Source organism: Nicotiana tabacum, chromosome 9 (genome assembly GCF_000715075.1).
Source record: "Nicotiana tabacum cultivar K326 chromosome 9, ASM71507v2, whole genome shotgun sequence".
Lineage (NCBI taxonomy): Eukaryota > Viridiplantae > Streptophyta > Magnoliopsida > Solanales > Solanaceae > Nicotiana > Nicotiana tabacum.
In genome coordinates, this window is record NC_134088.1 from 12,956,541 (window position 1) to 12,979,459 (window position 22,919).

Genomic DNA, 22,919 nt, shown 5'->3' on the forward strand with positions numbered 1-22,919 from the left:
TTCAAAAAAAAAGGCCTATTTTGGTCACCTTTTATTGTCTGGCCCTCATGTTCCAGATGTTTTGTCAAGACAGCCTTAAAATCTTCCTGGGAGTCATTTTTGTAAAAATAGTTACTTTATCCATATTTATTCACCTTTTACCATTTTGCCCTTATGTCTGGCCATTTTTGTCGAAGCAACTTTAAACCTTTCCGGAAAGATTGTTTTTGCAAAAAGTAGATATTTTTATCTGGTTATACTCATATTGCAAAGGGTCATTTTCGTAAAAATAGTTTTTATTTATTTATTATTTTGTCTATTTTTATTGTTTTGTTCATGTGTTTGGCTGTTTTTGCCGAGACATCCTTTATGCCTTCTATGGAAATATTAAAGGGTCGTTTTTGTAATAATAGCCATATTTTTCGCTTTTATCATCTCAACTTTTGTGTCCGGTAATTTCAAAATATATATTGTAATTAAAAAAATAGATCGAGTCCTAAATTGACCAAAAAATAAAATAAAATTATGAATGATCATAATTTGCATATAGTTTGGGTAAGTCCTAACCCTTTTTATCTTATTCTTAGGATCATCATGAGTTCTCCGCAAAGAAGTAGTCAGAAAAGGGTAAGGGATGAGACACCTCCTATGTTCTTAATCAGAGATAAGACCCCGAGTAGTCTCTGTAATTGGTGGTCTAGTTTTGCTACATGGGAACAGAATCGAGTATTTAAGCACCTCAAGTTCCTCACCAATCTCATGGGAATTAAGCCTAACAGAGATTTAATCGAGGCTCTAGTAGGTTTTTGGGACCCCGCGAACAATGTCTTCAGGTTCAAAGATTGTGAAATGACACCCACATTGGAAGAATTAGGTGGGTTCACCGGATTGGGGAGAGACCTTCGTGGGAAAAGGCCTGCTGCTCTGAGAAAAGTTGGTGTGAACAACTTTTTAAAGAAGTTATGCCTTCGTTGAATTCCAATGGTTTGCTTAAACGAAGGTTGGGTTCCGTCAGAATATTTTTATGACAGATTTGGAGACGAGAAAGGGTTTGAGAACTTTTCGGGCACAGAATTCGTCAACCAGTTGAGTTACGACGCTTGGAGGGAGTTGAGAATCTTTGCGTTCATGATATCATTTCTAGGGATCATGGTCTTTTCGGAGCGTGGTGGGCGCATCAGAATTCAATTGGTTGCGGTAGTCTCGTATTTGCAAAGTAGCGAGGATCATACCATTCTTCCCATGATTTTGGGAGATATTTTTCGGGCTTTGACCCATTGTCAAGAAGGTGAAGATTACTTTGAGGGATGCAACATTCTGCTGTAGATGTGGTTCATAGAGCACCTTTATCATCATCCAATAGTAGTAAATTTCAATGATGATTGGCTGAATTACATTGGATGTCACCCAGACAGAGCTGCGAGTTGTAATCTTCCAGAGGGGGTGAGGGCTTGGCGGACATTACTTGGTTCATTGAGTGCTGATAGAATCACTTGGAACTATTACTGGTTCCCTTCTGCTAGGGTCATGCATATGTCGACGTATCGCCCATTCTTCATACTCATGGGTTTTAGGGGTTTCCAACCCTACGCGCCTTTACGCGTCATGCGCCAGTTAGGGAGAGAGCAAAAGAGGCCCCCGATTGAGGACATGTGCCCGTTCATGTGGGAATTCAAGGAAGAGGAACCTCCAAGGGAGTCATATGCACAGAAGATTTGGTTTGGTAGTCGATTTTCCAATTTAGACGAGATGGTAGCTGATCGTGAACGTGGGGAGGTAAGCCTCGCATACCTTGAGTGGTTTCACAACCAGGCTATCCCCGAGCAAAGGACAGAGATATCCATACGACATGCAGTTGATTGGGAGAGAGAGATCGAGGTCAGAGTTAGAGAAACCAGAAGGGAAGTGGCGCAAGAGTTCCAATCTCGTATTGACACTTTACAAGAAGATAAGGGCATTCTGGAGACAGCTATTGACGTACAACAAGCTGATTTTGAGCGGGAAAAGGCTCAGTGGGCACGAGAGAAGCAAGCACTCAAAGCCCAAATTCGAAAGAAGAACATAGGCACAATCGCTCAGCAGCAATAAGAGAAAGAAGCCCAGTTCAGGGTAGTCCGTGATCATGAACGTAGAGGTTTCGCTCCATTAATCCAAGGTCTGAGAGATCAGATAGGGGGAGTTGAGTCAAGCAAAGAGAGCCATATCGCAGAGTTTGAAATAGAAAGACACCACTACCAAAAGGTGATCAATCAATTAGAAACGGAGTCGCTAGAAGTTCGGCGCCAGAAAGATATGGCCTTGGACCGCGAGCGTGATGCGCTGGATCTAGCTGAGACCCGCGTGGACAGAATCAAGAGCTACACGTGGCTCAGGAATACATTAAGGGAAAGATTCTCGAGGTAGCCACATATACCTCAAAAGCATGCAGGAGTTGCCAGGGCATGACGCCCGAGCGGTTTGTAGAAGTATCATTGAACGTTGCTCGTCATATATCTGCAGACTTGGAGAGGATATACCGCAATATTGGGGGTCAGCCGCAGGAACAAGAGCCTTGATTACAGTAATGCTGGTGGATTCTACTGCAGAGATCAAAGTCTTCTTTTAGTTATCAGTCCTTTTCATTATGCTTTTGTTGTTTCTAAGTCTATAAGAGTCTTTTGGTGTTGTTTTGACTTTTATTCTAAAAAGACTATTTGAGTCAGGTTTGGTCTCGTTTATCTTTATGTAACTCTTGATTTTTGAGTCTTGTATCAAAATATTATATCGAAAATCAATGAAAAAGTTTTTGATGTTTGTTTTGTAAAAAATAAAAATATAAAATCAAGTGTCTTGCATATCTGAACTACATAATGATCTGATTCATGCGGCGACATAATACGTAGGCAACCCACAAAAAGACTCGATCAAGGATTCATTTTAAAATGGATTTAAAGTAAGGGATCAAATAAGGCGAGTGAAAAAAAATAATAATAAAAAAAAAAGAAAAAAAGAAGAAGAAGGAAATAACAGTGTCAATAAGCAACAAGCTGATAGGCCGGAATGAAACATTGAAGCCTTCCAAAAGCATTTTAGAAATGGTGGCGATGTTAGGAGCATGACATATTACGTGTAATTCATATCTATAAAATGCCTAACCCTAACACGTTTGTTGTCTCTTAAACCAGTAAGTTTAAGATGGTTGGTTTGTGGTAAATCTGGCAGCACATCATTACTTCACAAGATCTAAGGGACCAGTAGTAATGGATAACAATGATGAAATCGAGTTGGTCAATGACAATCTGCAGGGTCAGTCAGTTGAGCAAGAGTCTGAGGAGATAAGAAAATTGAGACAACAACTGTCAGATGGCTTGGGTTTCCGGTCGACCTCCACCCCAGGGTCCCTCAGAGGGAACTTACACCATACCCCAGGCTACTCAACCACCGCTCCATGCAACGAGCGACCCCATTCTACCACCAGGGTATGTGCCGAACTACAGCCTCCATGCTGCCCCCAGTACCTCTAATATGCGACCTTCAAGTTGCACCGGTCAGGAACACCCCTCTCGTCGTGTCTGGCGCACCGGTATATACAATCCCGCCACCACCTCCTGTGACGAGGCCAAATAATGAGCCACCATCTCATGCTTATGATGGACAATACTATTCTCCGAATATGGCTTTTGGGGTCTCGGCTCCATACAATCAGACTCCTCGATACGAATCACCAGTGGAAAATGAAATGCCTTCCACGACGATTGAGCCAGATGAGATGGCCAGGAAAATGAAAAGTCTTGAACAGAATATAAAGAACATACAAGGACTAGGTGGTCACAAAAGTGTTTCATTCAGTGATCTATACATGTTCCCTCATATCCATTTGCCACGAGGGTTCAAAACCCCAAAATTTGAGAAATATGATGGACATGGTGACCCTATCGCCCACTTGAAAAGGTACTGCAACTAGTTGAGGGGTGCAGGAGGAAAGGAAGAGTAGCCGATGACTTACTTTGGGGAAAGCCTTGTGGGGGTAGCTTCCGAATGGTTCATTGACCAAGACATCTCTTACTGGAATGTTTGGGATGACATGGCCCAGGCCTTCGTCAAGAAATTCCAATACAACATTGATATTGCACCAGATCGCAATTCCCTATCCAATATGAAGAAAAAGCCGACGGAAAGCTTTAAGGAGTACGCCATCAAGTGGAGGGAGCAAGCGGCCAGAGTTAGCCGCCCATGGATAATCATGAGTTGATCACTGTCTTTTTGGAGGCTCAAGAGCCTGATTATTTCCAAAACATGATGTCTGCAATGGGTAGGCCTTTTGCTGAAGCAATCAAGATAGGGGAAATGGTCGAAAATGGCCTAAAGACTGGAAGAATTGTAAGTCAGGCTGCTCTCAAAGCCACCACCCAAGCGATCCAAAATGGGTCGGGAAGTTTTGCAAATAGGAAAAAGAGAGATGAAGGTTCTATGATGACCTCGGGATCTAGGGAAGTTCAAAGAGGGGCATCGCACCCTTATGTGCAAGTTCAGCAGGGGCGATCCAGCAACCCTCAACATTTCTATCCCCCGCCAATTCCTCAATACTCTGTGGGCCCACCACAATATACAGTGTTCAATGCTCAATCATATGCTCGGCCTTCCAATCAGCAGGTACGGGCACCAGCTCCAAGGGCCCCCGACCTCAGCAACAAAATTTTTGGGCACCCTATAATGCTCGTCCCAGGCAGGATTGTGGTCGAGAGCAGAGGCCGATAGAAAAATTCACTCCATTGGCTGAATCATACTCTAGTCTATTCCAGAAGCTGAAGCAAATGGGCGTGATTGGACCCATCGCTCCCCACCATATGCATCCGAATTCACATGGATGTCAAGCAAATGCTAGATGTGAATATCATTCAGGTGCCCCGGGGCATAGCACCGATGACTGTTGGACTCTGAAAGGAGCCATAGAAAGACTCATTTCTGAAAAATTAATTGTAGTAACGAATGGCGAGGACCCTCCTAATGTGACAAACAACCTGTTGCCGGAACACAACGATGTTCAATTCGTGGGAATGATTGGCCAAGATCAGGAATACAAGCCGGTCGACCAAACAGAAATGACAGTGGGAGCAATTCAAGAAGGAACAAGTCTGGAAGTAAGACCAAGCCGACATGTGCCGTTGATTGTGAAAGGTGCCCCGAACTCAGAAAAGGTAACTTTATTTGTGCCCAAGGTCTTGAGGTTAGAGGTTCGCTCCAATGTTCCAAGCCCAAGGTTGTATGTCCTTGGAGGCCACCCCGTCACAAGGCAGAATCGGGGCGGTACGAATGGCATAACAGAGCCGATCATAATCAAACCTTCCGTGCAACCCCATGTGACAAACACAAAAACTGTTCCTTGGAACTACACAAAACTGTGATGACCTACAAAGGCAAGGAAATCATAGAGGAAGTGGGGGAAATGGAGGTTTGACTCGATCGAGGAGGTGTTATTCTCCAGAAGAGTTGATGAAGGCCAAGCAAATTAGAGGAGGCCAATTGCCAATAAAGAAGCCAGTTGCTGAAGCAGAGGCAGAAGAGTTTTTGAAGAAAATGAAAGCTCAGGATTACTTAATCATTGACCAGCTAAGAAAGACTCCTGCCCAAATCTCTCTACTATCTCTGCTCATACATTCCAAAGAGCATGCCCGTGTACTAATCAAGGTCCTGAACGAGGCACATATCTCAGAGGAGACCACAGTGAATCAGTTGGAGAAGATGGCCAATAGATTTTTTGAGGTAAAAAGAATCTCATATACCGATGATGAACTTTCCGAGGAAGGAGCCGGGCACAATAGAGCTTTGAACTTGATGGTCAAATGTGAGGGGCATTATGTAAAGAGAGTCATGGTTGATGGAGGCTCAAGTGTAGATATATGCCCTCTCTCTACTTTGCAAAGCATGAAGATCAATACAGACAGAATCCGACCCAACAATGTTCGCATCCGGGTTTTCGATGGCTCAGCGAGAGATACCATGGGGCAAATCAACCTCGCCATGACGATAGGGCCGGTGGACTTTGAGATTGTTTTCCAAGTAGTGGACATGGTCACTTCTTATAACTTTCTTCTTGGAAGGCCATAGATCCATACAGCCCGAGCTGTGCCATCCACCTTGCACCAGATGCTCAAATTCGAACATGACGGGCAAGAAATTATTGTTCACGGAGAAGACGAGTCTTCCGTTTATAAAGACCCATTAATCCCATGTATTGAGGCCAAGGAAGGGTCTGAGTCCATTGTCTATCAGGCTTTTGAAGTGGTTGTTGTGGACTATGTCGAGGAAGGAAAGCCCATTCTGCATCCTCGTCTTTCCGCCACATCTGTAATGGTGGCTACGGTTATGATGAGACAAGGTTATGAGCCAGGAAAAGGTTTGGGGGCATCATTGCAAGGAATTTCAGAGCCTATTTCTCCGTTAGGCAACCGGGGTACTTTTGGCTTAGGCTTCAGGCCAACACAAGCAGACAAAAACAAATCCAAACACCGCAAAAAGAGTGGATGGGTCTTGCAACAGTCTATCCCTCATATTTTCTACACTTTTGTCAAGCCACAACTCCGAGAGGGTCAAAATTCCTCGGCGCATGCAAACATTGATGAAATTTGCCATGGCCTCAGCGAGATGTTTTCTGAAGTGAATATGATCCAGGCTGGTGAAGGCACTAGTCGTGCCGATGTGCAACTAATTGACCTAGACACCATGCTCACCAACTGGGAATCAACTCCTCTCCCCATAAGGAAGGAGTCTTGGTAGTCTACTTTTGCAGCTTCTTTTTTGTATTTTGGGTTACTTTCAGGGTTGTAATCCAAATATCTCAGGATGATTGTTTTGTTTTGATGTTAACCCTTCTATCCTTTCAAATTCAATAAAATGCAGTTCAATTTCCTATCTTTTTCTTTTCCTAATTCCTGTCATTTTATTTTCATTTCAGTTTTGTTAATACCGGCTTTAATAACATGACATGCATGCGGAATTCATGCCCAGATCTTGAAAAGCTGTCTAATATCAAAATAACGTATCAAGAGGTTGAATATGAGGAGGATGAGATTGTTGAGGAAATAAAAAAAGAGTTGGAACTATTTAAAAACAAGCCTAAGCCAAACCTTAATGAAACTGAGATGATTAATATCGGAAGTGCTGAAGAAGTTAGAGAAACGAAGATAAGCATTCACACTGAACAAAAAACCAGAGATATCTTGATTCAACTTTTATTTGAATACAGAGATGTGTTTGCTTGGTCTTACGATGATATGCCGGGTTTAAGTGCTGATTTGGTGGTTCATAAGCTTCCTACATATCCTAGTTTTCTACCAGTCCAACAAAAGCAACGAAAATTTAAAACAGACATGAGCGACAAAATCAAAGAAGAAATAATGAAGCAACTAAGCGCCAATATGGTCAGAGCTGTCCGATACACCACCTGGGTGGAAAATGTTGTGCCCGTGCTAAAGAAGGATGGAAAAACCAGAGGTTTGTGTCGACTATAGGGACCTGAACAAAGCAAGTCCAAAGGATAATTTTCCTTTGCCAAACATCCACATTCTTGTAGATAATTGCGCAAAGAATGAGATCCAATCATTTGTGGATTGCTATGCTGGGTACCACCAAATTCTAATGGATGAGGATGATGTAGAAAAGACCGCTTTCACCACGCCATGGGGTACTTATTGTTACAGGGTCATGCCATTCGGTTTAAAGAATGTAGGGGCAACTTACATGAGGGCCATGACCACCATTTTTCATGACATGATGCACAAAGAGATTGAAGTACATGTCAACAATGTCATCATAAAATCAAAGACACAAGCCGATCACATGTGTGATTTGAAAAAGTTCCTCGAACGGCTTCGTAGGTATTACTTTAAGCTTAATCCAGCCAAGTGTGCATTTGGGGTCCCATATGGGAAACTACTCGGTTTTATAGTCAGCCGGAGAGGCATCGAATTGGATCCATCTAAGATAAAGTCCATTCGAGATCTGCCACCCCCAAAGAACAAAAAAGAGGTCATGAGTTTTCTCGGGAGGTTGAACTACATCAGTAGGTTCATTGCTCAGCTCACAACCACGTGCGAGCCCATCTTTAAGTTGCTGAAAAAGGATGCCACTGTCAGATGGACAGACGATTGCCAAAAGGCTTTTGACAAGATCAAAGATTATCTGTCAAAACCCCCTATACTGGTCCCACCTGAACCTAGTAGGCCTTTGTTTTTATATCTATCCGCGATGGATAATTCCTTTGGATGCGTTCTGGGGCAACATGATGCAACAGGCAGAAAGGAACAGGCAATATATTATTTGAGCAAGAAGTTCACCGATTATGAGGTTAAGTACACCCTTTTAGAAAGGACATGTTGTGCCTTGACTTGGGTCGCTCAAAAGTTGAGACATTATCTTTTGGCCTACACTACTTACCTCATATCCAGAATGGATCCCTTGAAGTACATCTTCCAAAAGCCAATGCCCACTGGCAGGCTCGCAAAATGGCAAATCCTGCTCACAGAGTTTGACATCGTCTATGTCACTCGCATCGCGATGAAAGCACAGGCTTTGGCAGATCATTTGGCAGAGAATCCAGTTGATAATGAGTACATGCCACTTAGCATATACTTCCCGGACGGAAAGGTCAACTCGATAGAGGAAGTGGTTCCAAACGATCACTCTGTATGGAAAATGTATTTTGATGGGGCTGCCAATATCAAAGAAGTTGGGATCGAGGCAATCCTCATCTCACCTATTGGACACCATTACCCTGCGACGGCCAGACTTCGGTTCTTCTGTACTAATAATACGGCATAATATGAAGCTTGTATCATGGGTTTGAAAATGGCCATCGATCTGGATGTGCATGAACTATTAGTCAGGCAAGCCCAAGGCGAATGGGAGACTCGAGACATCAAACTTATTCCGTACAGACAATGTGTGCGAGACTTGAGCAAAAGATTCAAATCTATCGAGTTCAGGTACATTCCTTGGTTTCACAACGAGCTAGTCGATGCATTGGCTACTCTAGCGTCGATGCTCCCTTATCCAGGCAACACTCATATTGATCCACTAGAAATCCAAGTTCGGAATCAACACGGTTATTGTAATTCAATCGAGACAGAACCAGATGGTGAACCATGGTATCATGACATAAAATGATTCCTGAAAACAAGACAATATCCAGAGCATGCCAAAGGAGATCAAAAAAGAACTATAAGGTGACTCGCCAGTGGTTTCTTCCTGAATGGGGAAATTCTGTATAAGAGGACCCCAGATTTAAACTTGTTGAGATGCATAGATGCTACAGAAGCAGAGCGGATCATGAGTGAAGTACATTCAGGGGTATGCAGACCTCACATGAATGGATATGTTTTGGCGAAGAAGATTCTACGGGTAGGGTAATACTGGCTTACCATGGAGCGAGATTGCTTCAGATTTGTTCGCAAATGTCACCAGTGCCAGATTCACGGTGACCTGATTCACTCGCCTCCTTCGGAGTTGCATCCCATGTCCTCTCCTTAGCCTTTCATTGCTTGGGGAATGGATGTTATTGGGCCGATCGATCCAAAGGCTTAAAATGGGCATAGATTCATTTTGGTTGCAATTGATTACTTCACCAAGTGGGTGGAGGCTGTCACTTTCAAAGCAGTCACCGAGAAAGCAGTGGTAGACTTTGTTCATTCTAACATCGTCTATTGCTTTGGTATCCCAAAGACCATTATCACGGACAATGAGGCTAATCTAAATAGTCATTTGATGAAGGAGGTATGCGAACAATTTAAAATCATGCATCGCCATTCTACCCCTTACCGGCCAAAAGCCAATGGAGCAGTTGAAGCGGCAAACAAGAACATCAAGAAGATTCTTAGGACGATGATCCAAGGTTCCAGGCAATGGCATGAAAAGTTGCCTTTTGCTCTTTTGGGATACCGTACGACTGTTCGTACATCTGTTGGCGCAACTCCGTATCTGCTTGTATACGAAACTGAAGCTGTAATACCTGCTGAAGTCGAAATTCCCTCTCTCCGAATTATTGTGGAATCAGAGATTGAAGACACTGAGTAGGTTAAGACCCGATTAGAACAACTGATGTTGATCAATGAAAAACGGCTAGCACCAGTGTGTTTCGGCCAGTTATACCAACAAAAAATGGCACGCGCTTACAATAAGAAAGTGCGCCTAAGGCAGTTTGAGGTAGGCCAGTTGATTTTGAAATGCATCCTTCTGCACCAGGTGAGAGCTAAAGGAAAGTTCTCCCCGAACTGGCAAGGACCCTACATCATCAAGAAAGTGTTACCAAAAGGGGCCTTGCACTTGGTAGATGAAGAAGGACGGGTACCAGACATGACTATTAACGCAGATGCAGTCAAAAGATATTATGTCTGATATATACCCATTGTAGAATTTTCACGCATTGATTTTCTCAGATTGAAGTGGCGAAGGCTATCATTTGCTCGCTATTCCAAATAGGTGTCACCCTTTTTGTTAATCCTTTTGAGTCGTATTTGTCTTCCTTGTTTCTCACTTCTTGGAACTTGTGTACTTGTAAAAAAAACAATAACAACAAATCTCTGAGTCATTGAACTACGCCCGACCTGATTCCGAAAGGATAAGTAGGCAGCCTAACCCTGGGTTCGGTCCCATCAGAACAAAAAATCTATATTCCCAGTACCCCAAAACTGGGGCAAAAGTTTGTTTTATTTCACAGTTTTTTCTGTAAAAATGATTCCAAAAGTTGTAATTCAGTTCAAGGTTCATTTCGCCTTTTTATCTTTCAAGAACTTTTGATCGATGTGTTTTAAGAATGATTGAAGTCCCCATGCCAAAGGCATTGGATAACCTCCCTCATACAGTATCTTAGTCAAAAAGAAAAGAAAAAAAATTGAGAGAGTCTTATCAGTGAAAAAAACCCATACGGGCACTATAAGGCGATAGTGAGAAGAGAAATGAGAGAGTCTTATTGGTGAAAACCCAGATGGGCACCATAAGGTGACAGTTAGTAGAGAAATGAGAGAGGTTAGTTAGCAAAAACCTGCAATGGGCGCTACTAGCCGAATAAGGGTCTTTGATTCTCCGGCATGAGCACAACCAAGACAAATTCAAGATGAACATTTGCGGCAGATTTTGAGAATTAGATAGCTCAGACAGATCAGGCATCCAGTCCAAAATGCATGTCATGATTCATTAAAGTCAGCACATACCTCCAAATAAGTCTCCCTATTCTTTTCCCCAAAAGGGACACCTTTTGTTTAAGCACAGTTCTTTTTTGCTTCCAATTATTATTTTGTTTTTACCCATAATTTTTCTTTGATTCCCCTTCGGTCTAATCCTGTATCAAAATCGAAGCAAAGAAAGGGATGCAAAATTGGCTACAGCTTCCCCGTAATGTCGAGCACAATTTGGGGCATATATGTCATTGACGAAAGCACGAATCCATCTCTGATCTCATTCGATAAGACAAACAAAGTGTCTAAAAAAAGAGCTGAAAAGGTCTCCTAAGCAAGACCTGCTTTATGAGAAAAGTTGATGAGCACTACGGACACAAACTGATACTGGGGTAAGACAACTGAGTTTGATTTTAGAGAAAAATGAATTGCCTTAGAGACAAGGGTAGAGGTACCATGGACATCTGGGTATGAAGCAGTTGGGGGCAATATTGTGAAGCCAAGGTCTCTAGAAAATGATACAGAGCGGCATAACATCTCGGTACCACGCTAACAGAATTGGTTCTTCGATAGCAGTGGTCGTGAATCAAGCTACTCAGGGCATTAAGGCCACAAACCAACAACCACTTTAAAAACTCACAAGTTTTTCTTTGTTTAAAGCAGAAACAAAGTAGTGCAGAATGTTGGTCCTAAGTGAACGAATGTCACCAAACGTAAGATCCTTAAAATCTCCATTTTCTTTTATTTTCAGCATGCATCACTATTGTTCACACGTCCTATTTCTGAATCTTAACTCAGGTAGAACCGTTTCGCCTAGGGGGATCCAGCTCATAGTTTTTGGGTAGAAGTACTCTTCACTCAGGGTGTTTTCTGAAGCTTAACTCAGGTAGAACTGTTTCGCCTAGGGGGATCCAGCTCATAGTTTCCGGGTAGAAGTATTCTTCACTCAGGGTGTTTTACGTAGCTTAACCCAGGTAGAACTATTTCTCCTATGGGGATTCAGCTCATAGTTTCCAGGTAGAAGTACTATTCGCTCAGGGTGTTTTACGTAGCTTAACCCAGGTAGAACCGTTTCGCCTAGGGGGATCTAGCTCATAGTTTCCGGATAGAAGTACTCTTCGCTCAGGGTGTTTTACGTAGCTTAACCCAGGTAGAACCGTTTCGCCTAGGGGGATTCAGCTCATAGTTTTCGGGTAGAAGTACTCTTCGCTCAGGGTGTTTTACGTAGCTTAACCCAAGTAGAACCGTTTCGCCTAGGGGGATCTAGCTCATAGTTTTCGGGTAGAAGTACTCTTCACTCAGGGTGTTTTATGTAGCTTAACCCAGGTAGAACCGTTTCGCCTAGGGGGATCTAAATCATAGTTTCCGGGTAGAAGTACTCTTCGCTCAGGGTGTTTTACGTAGCTTAACCCAGGTAGAACCATTTCGCCTGGGGGGATCTAGTTCGTAGTTCCGGGTAGAAGTAATCTTCGCTCAGGTTGTTTAAATACAGTTTAACTCAGATCGAACCGTCTCGCCTAGAGGGATTCAACACTTTATCGATAATACATGGTGCTAACACCCGATTCTATTTCCTTCCAGTAAGAGAGGGTACCAGCCTATGATTACATTTCCTTTCAGTTGCACAAGGTACCGATCCCTGGTTAAACTACCCTTCGTTACCAAATTTTATCTCTTTCAGCTAGTTTATACTACTGTTTCTATCTGCCTTTTCAATAAATTAGATAATTTACAGATTTCTCTAATATCTCACAGAATTTTCCTAGTGCCAGACTGGGGCAGAAAAATTTTGTTCGTTTTTGTTTGTCTTTGATGGCTTTGCAGGCTCTGCCGTATAGTACAAGTGACGATTAAAGCTTGCAGTTTCAGTTTCTCATCAGAAGAAAGAAATCCTTCGATCACAAGATAGTCGGAGTTTAGCTTTGATAATATGTCAGCATCCCAGCTTCTCAAGATTCATATTCTCAAATTCTGATCCAGAAAGTAAGCCATCGAGATTGAGTCATAATCTTTTCTTCAAAAGAATTAAGATCCAATCTAAGATCAACACAAGCGAGCAGGTCAAGAATCAAGATTTGACTCTAGAAGATACGTGGATAGGAATTTTTGTACTCTTAGTTTGCAGACAAATGTAGTGCTCTTCTCTTTTTCTTTTGATATAAGAAGCAGTAACGGTAAGAGTAACAACAACAACAGCAACAACAACAGTCTTAACTCCAGTGTCTGGTAGTCCCACCTACCAAATTTTCCCAAAACTACACTGACCTGATTCCTTTATAGCCAAGGATATGTAGGCAACCTCAGAAGTAAGGTTCGATCACCACCTTTTTCAAAATGCTTCCATTAGAGTGAATGTGAGCAAAAATTATCCATGGCATTTATTTGTCTTTGCACGAAAACTCTTCATGTTCTCGAGCAAAGAGGGCAGTTGTAAATGCCTAATTTTTGCCTTATATATATAATATATGTATGTGTGTGTGTGTGTGTGTTTGTTCTTATTTGTGTATATATAGGTTTTAAGAGTTGAGTAATGGTTTGATAAATGGGGTAGGGTTTGGGCTAGTGTAATTTAATTAAAATTGTGCCAAAATTGGCCCAAATTTGAGCCCAAAGAGCATAAACCCGGTCCAAAAGGGGGCTGCCAAGAAGAGCTTAAAACGACGTAGTTTTGTCTTAAAACTACGTCGTTTTGGTTAAGTGACAAGATTCAATCTCATCCACCCATCTTGATTTAATCCAACGGTCCTAGTTTGATCTTCATCCTAGGTATTTAAAGCCTAAAATCCCCAAAAATTTGCCCCATTTCTCCATTATTTCCTCTCTTTTCTTTCCCTCTCACCACTCTCTCTTCTCTCTCCCCCCAAGCCGCTGTCGCCGCCCCACCGCTGCCGGTCGGAAATTGCCGCCGCCGGCGGACCACCTCCAAATTCACACCATGTAATCTCCACAACTTCCTCTTTCCATATCTCCAAACCAAATCCTTCAAAAATCCCTCAAACTCCTTGAATTTTAGATCTAGGAAATTTTCCCGTCACTTTTTTGCCCAAATTATTGAAGGTCCAACCACTACCACCCCACAATACCTACATCAATGGATAGAGATCCTCAAGACCTAGCTATTGATGCCAATTTCACCCTGAAAATCCGGCGACCAAAATCTGGCCAAATTCCGGCAACCTCCCCGAACACCCTCTTTTGGCATACCACCATTTTTTCGGCCACTTGAATTGTAAAATGGTAAAATCCTATTCTTTTTCATGGCTGATTTTTTATTTTTATTTTATTTTTCAGATTTTATTTTTTATTATTAATTATTTTAGCATTAGTTTTTGAAGTTTTGGAATGTTAAATTTTCTGTTTTTGCACTTGTTGAAGTAGTAAAATAGCTTTGTGTTGATTAAAGTGAGATAGTGAGGAAATGCTTGAGAGTATATGGTAAAATCGTAATCCTCCCCATTATTAATTTTTTGATTTTTTTAGTTAAAGTTAGTTTCTATCTTGTTTTTTCATTTAATCCATTTTTGATTATGTTTGTCTAGTTGGTTTTATTAAATCGCTCCAGCGATAGCGTGCGTTTCGTTTGGCTTTAATAGTTAATTTTTGTTTGCTTACGATTTGTTCATAACACATGTGTGAAGTTTAATTACATGTTTTAATACTTGGTTTATTTTGAATCAACAGGGTGATATTGATGTTGTTAAAATCTGAAGTTTATGTTATTTTATCACAAAATAGGGTGCTAGTAGCCTACTTTTACTAGTTAGGGTGGCTGAAATGATATTTGATTTTCTTTTCTCTTTGTTTCTGACATAGTAGATTTCCTTTGACCTTTGGACAGATTTTGAACAGTGTTTAGCACACAAAGTCAGTTTTTGTCGGACAGACATTCGGTGAACCAAAATCTGTCCAAATTTGCCTATTTAAGGGTTGCCCTTTCCTCACTTTGAGGGGACTCCATCACACTTTCAGGAGGCATTTTTTATAATTGTTTTGTCATAAAAACAAAAAATAATTCAGCAGTTGAACACATGAAAAGTAAGCTGAAATGGTGAGCTTTGGGAGTGAATCTTAGAGTGCAAACTTTTAAAAAAGTATAAGTCCTCTTTAGAGTTCGTTTCTAGGTTCCCTCTCTAAGTTTTCGGGTTGTTTTAACACGGATTTGTTGCTGGTTTTGCTGCTGTTTTGTTGCTGTTTTTATGTTGCTTTAGTTGCTGAACTACTGTTTATTCTTTTGCTACCAGATAATCCTTTAAGACTCGTAATGTACGTATTTTCAGCAATGGGAACAACTTGAACATGCTGCACCATTTAAATGTGTTTGATGTGATGAATAGTTTGACAACAAAAGAGCTTGTATGTTATTGTTATGTATCAAGCATGTGATAATGTGAATATAGTCCTTCATAATACTTGAATATTGGGTTGTAAGTTTTTGAATGTGATATGTAAGTCGTTTATGAATTTTTTAAGCATGTTTTCAAGCTATTATATCCGATTAACAATGCTAAGTATGTTATGAATGACTTTAGGTGTATAACACATAGCATGAGTTCGTTTTAGTTGCTGAAATTTCACTGCCAACATATGCTTCTAGGAATGCTGTGATAATATCTTTGTGAATCTGGCCATTTTGCCGGATTTACAAAAATGGCTATTTTTGTAAAGTGGGCGTTTATACAATTGTGACTATGTAGTTAATGGTCATGAACTCAAACTAAGTAAAGAGCTAAGATTGTATCAACTTTGGGCCTTATTGAATCAAAGATAAAAGTTGGCCCATTTACCTTTAAACAACAAAATTACCCCTTTTCTTCTATGGGATTTTTACCTATCTATACCATATATCAAACATTATTACCTTCATTGTTTAAGGATTGTGTTAATTACATTTAAGCATACCAAATTACCTTTTATATACCATAATTCAAATTAAGGGTATAATTATTCCTTCATTTATTTTAGGCGTGATTTTAGGACTGTATTTTCACGTTATTTGGTTTACCCGCCTCTCTCTCCTCCCACCCCCCACACCCCCTACGATTTACCTTCAGTTCCCCACCCCCACGATTTACCTTCAGTTTTTCCTCCATTCTCGTACAATCTCTTCTCACCCACAATTACCATCACTTTCTTCTCCACTTAATTACCTTCAGTTGATAGTATCCCCCACGATTTGAATTCACTTCCATCTTTGTCTTCAACTCCTAAATCATGAAAAAAACCAACACTCCCCAAAAAAATCATCAAAAGCTATATTAGCTGATATTCCAACCTTTGATTTGGGTGTTTTAACACCAAAATCACCACCAAAAAACCCACAATTGACGCATGCAAGTGAACAAACTACTGGTATTTCATCTCCTAGACAAATCCGTGCGGAAATGAGAAGCAAGCATTTGCACGATGTTGATGTTGGTGGAGTTGATAAACTAGTCGAGAATCAACTGAAATGCAAGGGGAAATAGTTGAGTGTAGATGACGATTTTGTAGATGATTCTCCCAAAGTTTCATCTGTGAAAAAATACAAGGTCTCTCCTTTTTCATCAAAACCAAAGAAGAAGAAACCCTAAAAAAAAAGTACCAAAATTGGTTAAGGAAAAAATTTCAATAAAGGTAAACACTATTTATGTTTCCTCACTGTTTTGTAGTTTGATTTTGGTTGTAAAAATCTGTTGTTCAAGTGTTAATTTAGTGTTCAAGTATTTTTTGGCCAAATGTGGTATTGTCCTAATTTTGTAGATTATTTTTCGCAATTTTGTAGGTTTAATGGAACTGTGATTATTAGACAGTGTATAACTGTAGTTAGTTTGTAGTTGATTTGTAGTCTGATCGTTAAATTGTAGAGATGGTATTTTTCATTGCAACCTGTATTGCTGCTACATTTAACTTTATTCTAAATACAATTAATCTACATGTTGTGAGTTACTTGAAGTAACTGTTACATTCTTTAGATAATGTTTACACGTGCATTGTTCTTCTTTGATTGTTCAAGTGTATTTTGGTAAAATGTGGTGTTGTCCTAATTTTGTAGATTCTTTGTCTCAATTTTGTAGTTTAATTGGAACTGTGACTCTTAGACAGTGTATAAATGTAGTTAGTTTGTAGTTGATGTGTAGTCTGATGGTTAAATTGTAGATATGTTATTTTTTATTGTAGCCTGTATAGCTCATATATTTAACTTCATTCTAACTACAGTTAATCTACATTTATGTGACATACTTGAAGTAACTGTTACATCCTGTAGATAATGTTTACACGTGCATTGTTCTTCTGTTATTGTTTTGTAGTTATAGGTGTGGGTAGGCTATTCTTCTTCTAGTTAGCCTTCAGAAGTAACTGTTACATTCTATAGATAATGTTTACACGTGCATTGTTCTTCTTTGATTGTTCAAGTGTATTTTGGTAAAATGTGGTGTTGTCCTAATTTTGTAGATTCTTTGTCTCAATTTTGTAGTTTAATTGGAACTGTGACTCTTAGACAGTGTATAAATGTAGTTAGTTTGTAGTTGATGTGTAGTCTGATGGTTAAATTGTAGATATGATATTTTTTATTGTAGCCTGTATAGCTCATATATTTAACTTCATTCTAACTACAATTAATCTACATTTATGTGAGATACTTGAAGTAACTGTTTTGTAGATTCTTTGTCTCAATTTTGTAGTTTAATTGGAACTGTGACTCTTAGACAGTGTATAAATGTAGTTAGTTTGTAGTTGATGTGTAGTCTGATGGTTAAATTGTAGATATGTTATTTTTTATTATAGCCTGTATAGCTCATATATTTAACTTCATTCTAACTACAGTTAATCTACATTTATGTGACATACTTGAAGTAACTGTTACATCCTGTAGATAATGTTTACACGTGCATTGTTCTTCTGTTATTGTTTTGTAGTTATAGGTGTGGGTAGGCTATTCTTCTTCTAGTTAGCCTTCAGAAGTAACTGTTACATTCTGTAGATAATGTTTACACGTGCATTGTTCTTCTTTGATTGTTCAAGTGTATTTTGGTAAAATGTGGTGTTGTCCTAATTTTGTAGATTCTTTGTCTCAATTTTGTAGTTTAATTGGAACTGTGACTCTTAGACAGTGTATAAATGTAGTTAGTTTGTAGTTGATGTGTAGTCTGATGGTTAAATTATAGATATGATATTTTTTATTGTAGCCTGTATAGCTCATATATTTAACTTCATTCTAACTACAGTTAATCTACATTTATGTGAGATACTTGAAGTAACTGTTTTGTAGATTCTTTGTCTCAATTTTGTAGTTTAATTGGAACTGTGACTCTTAGACAGTGTATAAATGTAGTTAATTTGTAGTTGATGTGTAGTCTGATGGTTAAATTGTAGATATGTTATCTTTTATTGTAGCCTGTATAGCTCATATATTTAACTTCATTCTAACTACAGTTAATCTACATTTATGTGACATACTTGAAGTAATTGTTACATCCTGTAGATAATGTTTACACGTGCATTGTTCTTCTGTTATTGTTTTGTAGTTATAGGTGTGAGTAAGCTATTCTTCTTCTAGTTATATTTTGTATTTGTCATGTAGTTATATGTAGATTACTGTTTCCTTTTTATGCAAACTACTAATGTTCATTAATTTTATATTTTCTACAGAATGGACCTTACTTTGCACAACAAAATGTTGATTATGGTGTGCTTAGATTCCACAGTTTGTGTGATACTAGCATACCTAGCCAGATACAAGCTTTACTCTCTCCGAATGCTTTAAGGGTTTTCAGAAAAACTTGTTTTGGTTACTTATTAGGTCTCCCCACAATCTGTATGCAAAACCAATCACTTCATCTTCTGATGAAGTATGAATTGACAAAGTCTACTGACTCATATTTTTCAGTACTATTTAAGGGTGAAAAATTGAATTTTTCCTTGAGAGAATTTGGGTTGATAACTGGTCTTAATTGTGTGAATAAGTTTTCAGACTATGGTTACACTTCCACCTATGTTAGCCCTTTAATGAATACATATTTTCCGAACAAAGAAAGGGTTGAGAAATGGCATTTGAAAAATGTAGTGACTAATAAAGCATGGGCAAACGATGTGGATGCGGTGAAGTTGTGCATTCTTTATATGTTGGAATTTTTTGTTTGTCCTTCTGATAAAGACCATGTGACTTTCATAGACAAGTTTATGTTCTTTCTAATAGAGTCTGGTAATTTTGAGTCATACCCATGGGGTATCAAATCCTTCAAGCAGGTTATTGAATCTGTCCGACATCGTCTTAATCCCCATGTACATTCTTATCTGATACGGGGATGCTCATTAGCCTTGCAAGTGTGGCTATATGAGTGTTGCTCGTCCGTCAGCACCGAGCTTGCTACGAGATGTTCTGAATCTATACCTCGCATTTTAAGATGGTCAGCTACAAAGGGGCAGATTTGGTTAACTGCAATTGAAGAGAAGATGATCAAGCCTGAGTGGATCAAGGTATTTTTTTCCACTTTTGTATGATGCTACAATTACATTCATAATAACTACATTGAATCTACATTTTTTTGTCACTTGAATTAACTGTTATTTTCATCATTCAGTTCACAAACATGATTGAATCTGGAGAAGAGCTTGGAGTGCTTAATCTGCCAGACAAGATTCAATATGAAGATGAACATGGTGCTCAACCATCACATGTTCCAACTGCTGCTTCTCCATCATTTGAACCCAAATATACAGATTGTCAAGAGGACATTGAATCTGTCAGTAGCAAGCTCATGAAGTTGGAAAAGGGGATTGTGCAGGTATTATGAATAACTACAATATATTGACATAATTTGCTACATTTTGACTTCATTACATAACAATTATAGTATGTTATACATTGTAGTTAATTTGTGGTATAAATCTATAGCAATTATAGTTTGTTGAATTGTAGTGTAACTGTAACAGTTAGAATAAGATTACCAACTAATTATATATTTAATTTTTAGGTTGATGGAAAGTTAGATGCCTATAGGAAGGCTGTTTTTGAGGAACTCTCAAGCCTTCGAGAGTTCATAGATCAATCTTTGAAGGGTGTTATGAATGTGATAAACAAGAGGTTTGATTTGGACGAGTCAAAGGTAAGAATTTACATATAATTTTGTACTAAGACTAATTAAGACATATGAATAAAGTAGTCTCAAATATTCCCCAAAATTGTAGTTTGCTGGTAGTTCAACAAAAAATAATTACCAACATCAAGGAGAGAACAACCAGCAATTCCAGTTCAATGCTGGTGATCAACTGCATGGAAGCACAAGCAATACAGGTATCTACAAAATTCCTACATACATATCTACTAATTTCAAGACAGCATTATTTAATTATACTAATCATTTTTTTACTATGTGTTGCAGCTACAATTTCTCCAGAACATTTTCAACCACATGTTGACTTATATCCTGACTTCCAAGAAGCAGCTGAGGCATATAAAGCAGGTACAGAACCATTCCTTCATTACAATAAGGTTTTTATGCAAAATTTTAATAATTTACACCTTAACTACATATTCCTACATATATCTACAATTCTCATTCCCAATTATTCATTCAAGCTGAAGTTTCAGCAGAACATCTACAAGGAAATATTGAGGAAGAACCAGTAATTGATGAAGTAGCTGAGGCACAACAAGCAGGTAATATATTCTCTATATTCTCTATAACTCCATAATACTGTTCATATCTACATAGATCTACACTTATCTACAGAAGGTGAAGTTCCACATTCGCCAATTCACGGTGTGACTGTGACTGAAGTTGTTCCTGAAGGCATTGATAAAAAAGTTGTTCCTGAAGGCATTGAAAACAAAGGTTTGACATTGGATGACTTTGAGCTGCCAGAAAACTTATCACAGTTGGTCATGTATGGCGAGCCCATACGAGATGAATCAACCCCTGTTCATCCCGGTAGAACCAGGCAACCGGGAAAACATGCACGATCACCTTTCACATCTTTGTATAGTTCTGGAGGCAGCACATCTGTTGGACCTAAATTTTTTTACCTCAAGCACCCCTTCACAAGTGTCATAGGTGAAAATGTAGATCCTGAATTGACAGAAAGGTTCACCAACTGGTTATACATTCGTAGTGATAAAGTATCTAGGAGGTATGAATGCTTCATTTTACACTGTCTGTTCACCATTTTTATACTTTAAAATTGTAATTCATTTTGTCAATTTTTTGTATTTGATCATCTTTTTTTGTTATTACAGGAGGAAATATTACTTTTCCAAGAAGGATAACCAAATCAAGCCTTGGTTGGATTTTGGTTGTGAAAAGATTGATAAGAAGGACTGGTTTTATGACCTTGCTCACCCCGGACAAGTCATCAATAACACAGTAAGTATAAAGAACATAATCATTCACAATATTTGTTTTGTCTTCAGCTTGTGTAGTGTAATTGTAGTTTATTTTTCAGCTATGATGTGTAATTGTAGTAATATTGTAGACAACATATATATGTTACTATATTTATGTCTCAGCTGTGAAATTTTGCTTTTTATGGACCTTATGTATCATATGTGATGATGATTGTATGTACAAACTGGAATTTTGGTACTTTTGACTGACTTGGAATCTCCGTGTACCACAACTGTAGTTACCTTGTAGTAATATTGTTGAGCTTGTGATTGTGTCTATTAATATTAACTGTAGGTTGAACTTGCTGATTATTGGGACCTTAAGTTAGGTGGTATGTTTCATTTGTTCCTCTGTATAGTGAAAAAATGTAGACAGTGCATAAATATAGTTAATGTGTAGTTGTTTTGTAGTCTGATGGGTCAATTGTACATATAGTACTTGTTCACTATGGTTCATACAAACTACAATTAAATTACATTTTGTGAGGTACTTGGACTAACTGTTATATTTCTGTAGTTATAGTGTAGCTAATTTGCAGCAATCTGTTAGAGTTTTTAATAAATTCAAATTGTAGTTAATCTGTAGCTGTTTTGTAGACAAGTGTGGTTACACCGTACCTTATTGTATATGTTTATTCTATTTTGGCAGCACATTGATGTTATTATGTATTATCTGCGAAAAAGAGGCAAATATGGCCACAACAATAATACTAGGTTCACAACCACGGATTGCTTGTTCAAGACAAAGATTGAAAGAATCTATGACAAGTTCATAAGTTCTCCACCGGAACAAAGGTATTCGGTTGTTAAACCCGAGGATGATGTTGGAGAATATATTCTTGGGCACAGAATTCTTGCTAATGTTGCCTGGGATATTGTTGACTATGTGCTCATACCTGTGAACCTTGTAGAGAACTTCCATTGGTTGTTGCTAGTTTTTGACATAAAGGACAGACAACTTTATGTTTATGATTCCATGGTGAGAGCAAACCGTCATAAAACAGTTGAGACATTGGTTGACAAGTTTTCAATCATTATCCCTTTGTATTTGTCATGCACTGGTTTCTATGGTAAACGTAAAGACATTAACTTCAAGAGCACAAAGGCATACATCGAGAAACCAGTTACGGACCCTCTCGACATACAATGGATGGTTGCTGAGATTCCACAACAAAAGGAAGGCTCAATGTAAAAAAATAATCTCCCTTTCTATATGTTTAATTTTTTTATTTTAATCATTTGTTATATAATGAAAAATTCTCATCTTATGCAGCGATTGTGGTGTATTTGTGGCTGCATTTGCGGAGTATGTTAGCCTTGGAGATTTGGCAATCCCAAAGGAAGATCTTTCTGATATTGACCAACACCGTAGACACTATGGAGCTCTACTGTGGGACTATGCAACAAAGAAGCAAGAAGATGGGTCA

General features: G+C 39.0%; 1 protein-coding gene across 1 annotated transcript; it reads left to right on the top strand.

The window, feature by feature from the left end:
• The first annotated feature begins 4,191 nt into the window (after positions 1–4,191).
• LOC142163791 (uncharacterized) lies at positions 4,192–20,840 on the top strand. Its single transcript, XM_075220930.1, has 7 exons — positions 4,192–4,338; positions 18,759–19,586; positions 19,691–19,894; positions 20,084–20,215; positions 20,298–20,403; positions 20,492–20,572; positions 20,704–20,840. The coding sequence occupies exons 1-7, from the start codon at positions 4,192–4,194 to the stop codon at positions 20,802–20,804; spliced, it is 1,599 nt and encodes a 532-aa protein (XP_075077031.1). The 3' UTR covers positions 20,805–20,840.
• The last annotated feature ends 2,079 nt before the right edge of the window (positions 20,841–22,919 follow it).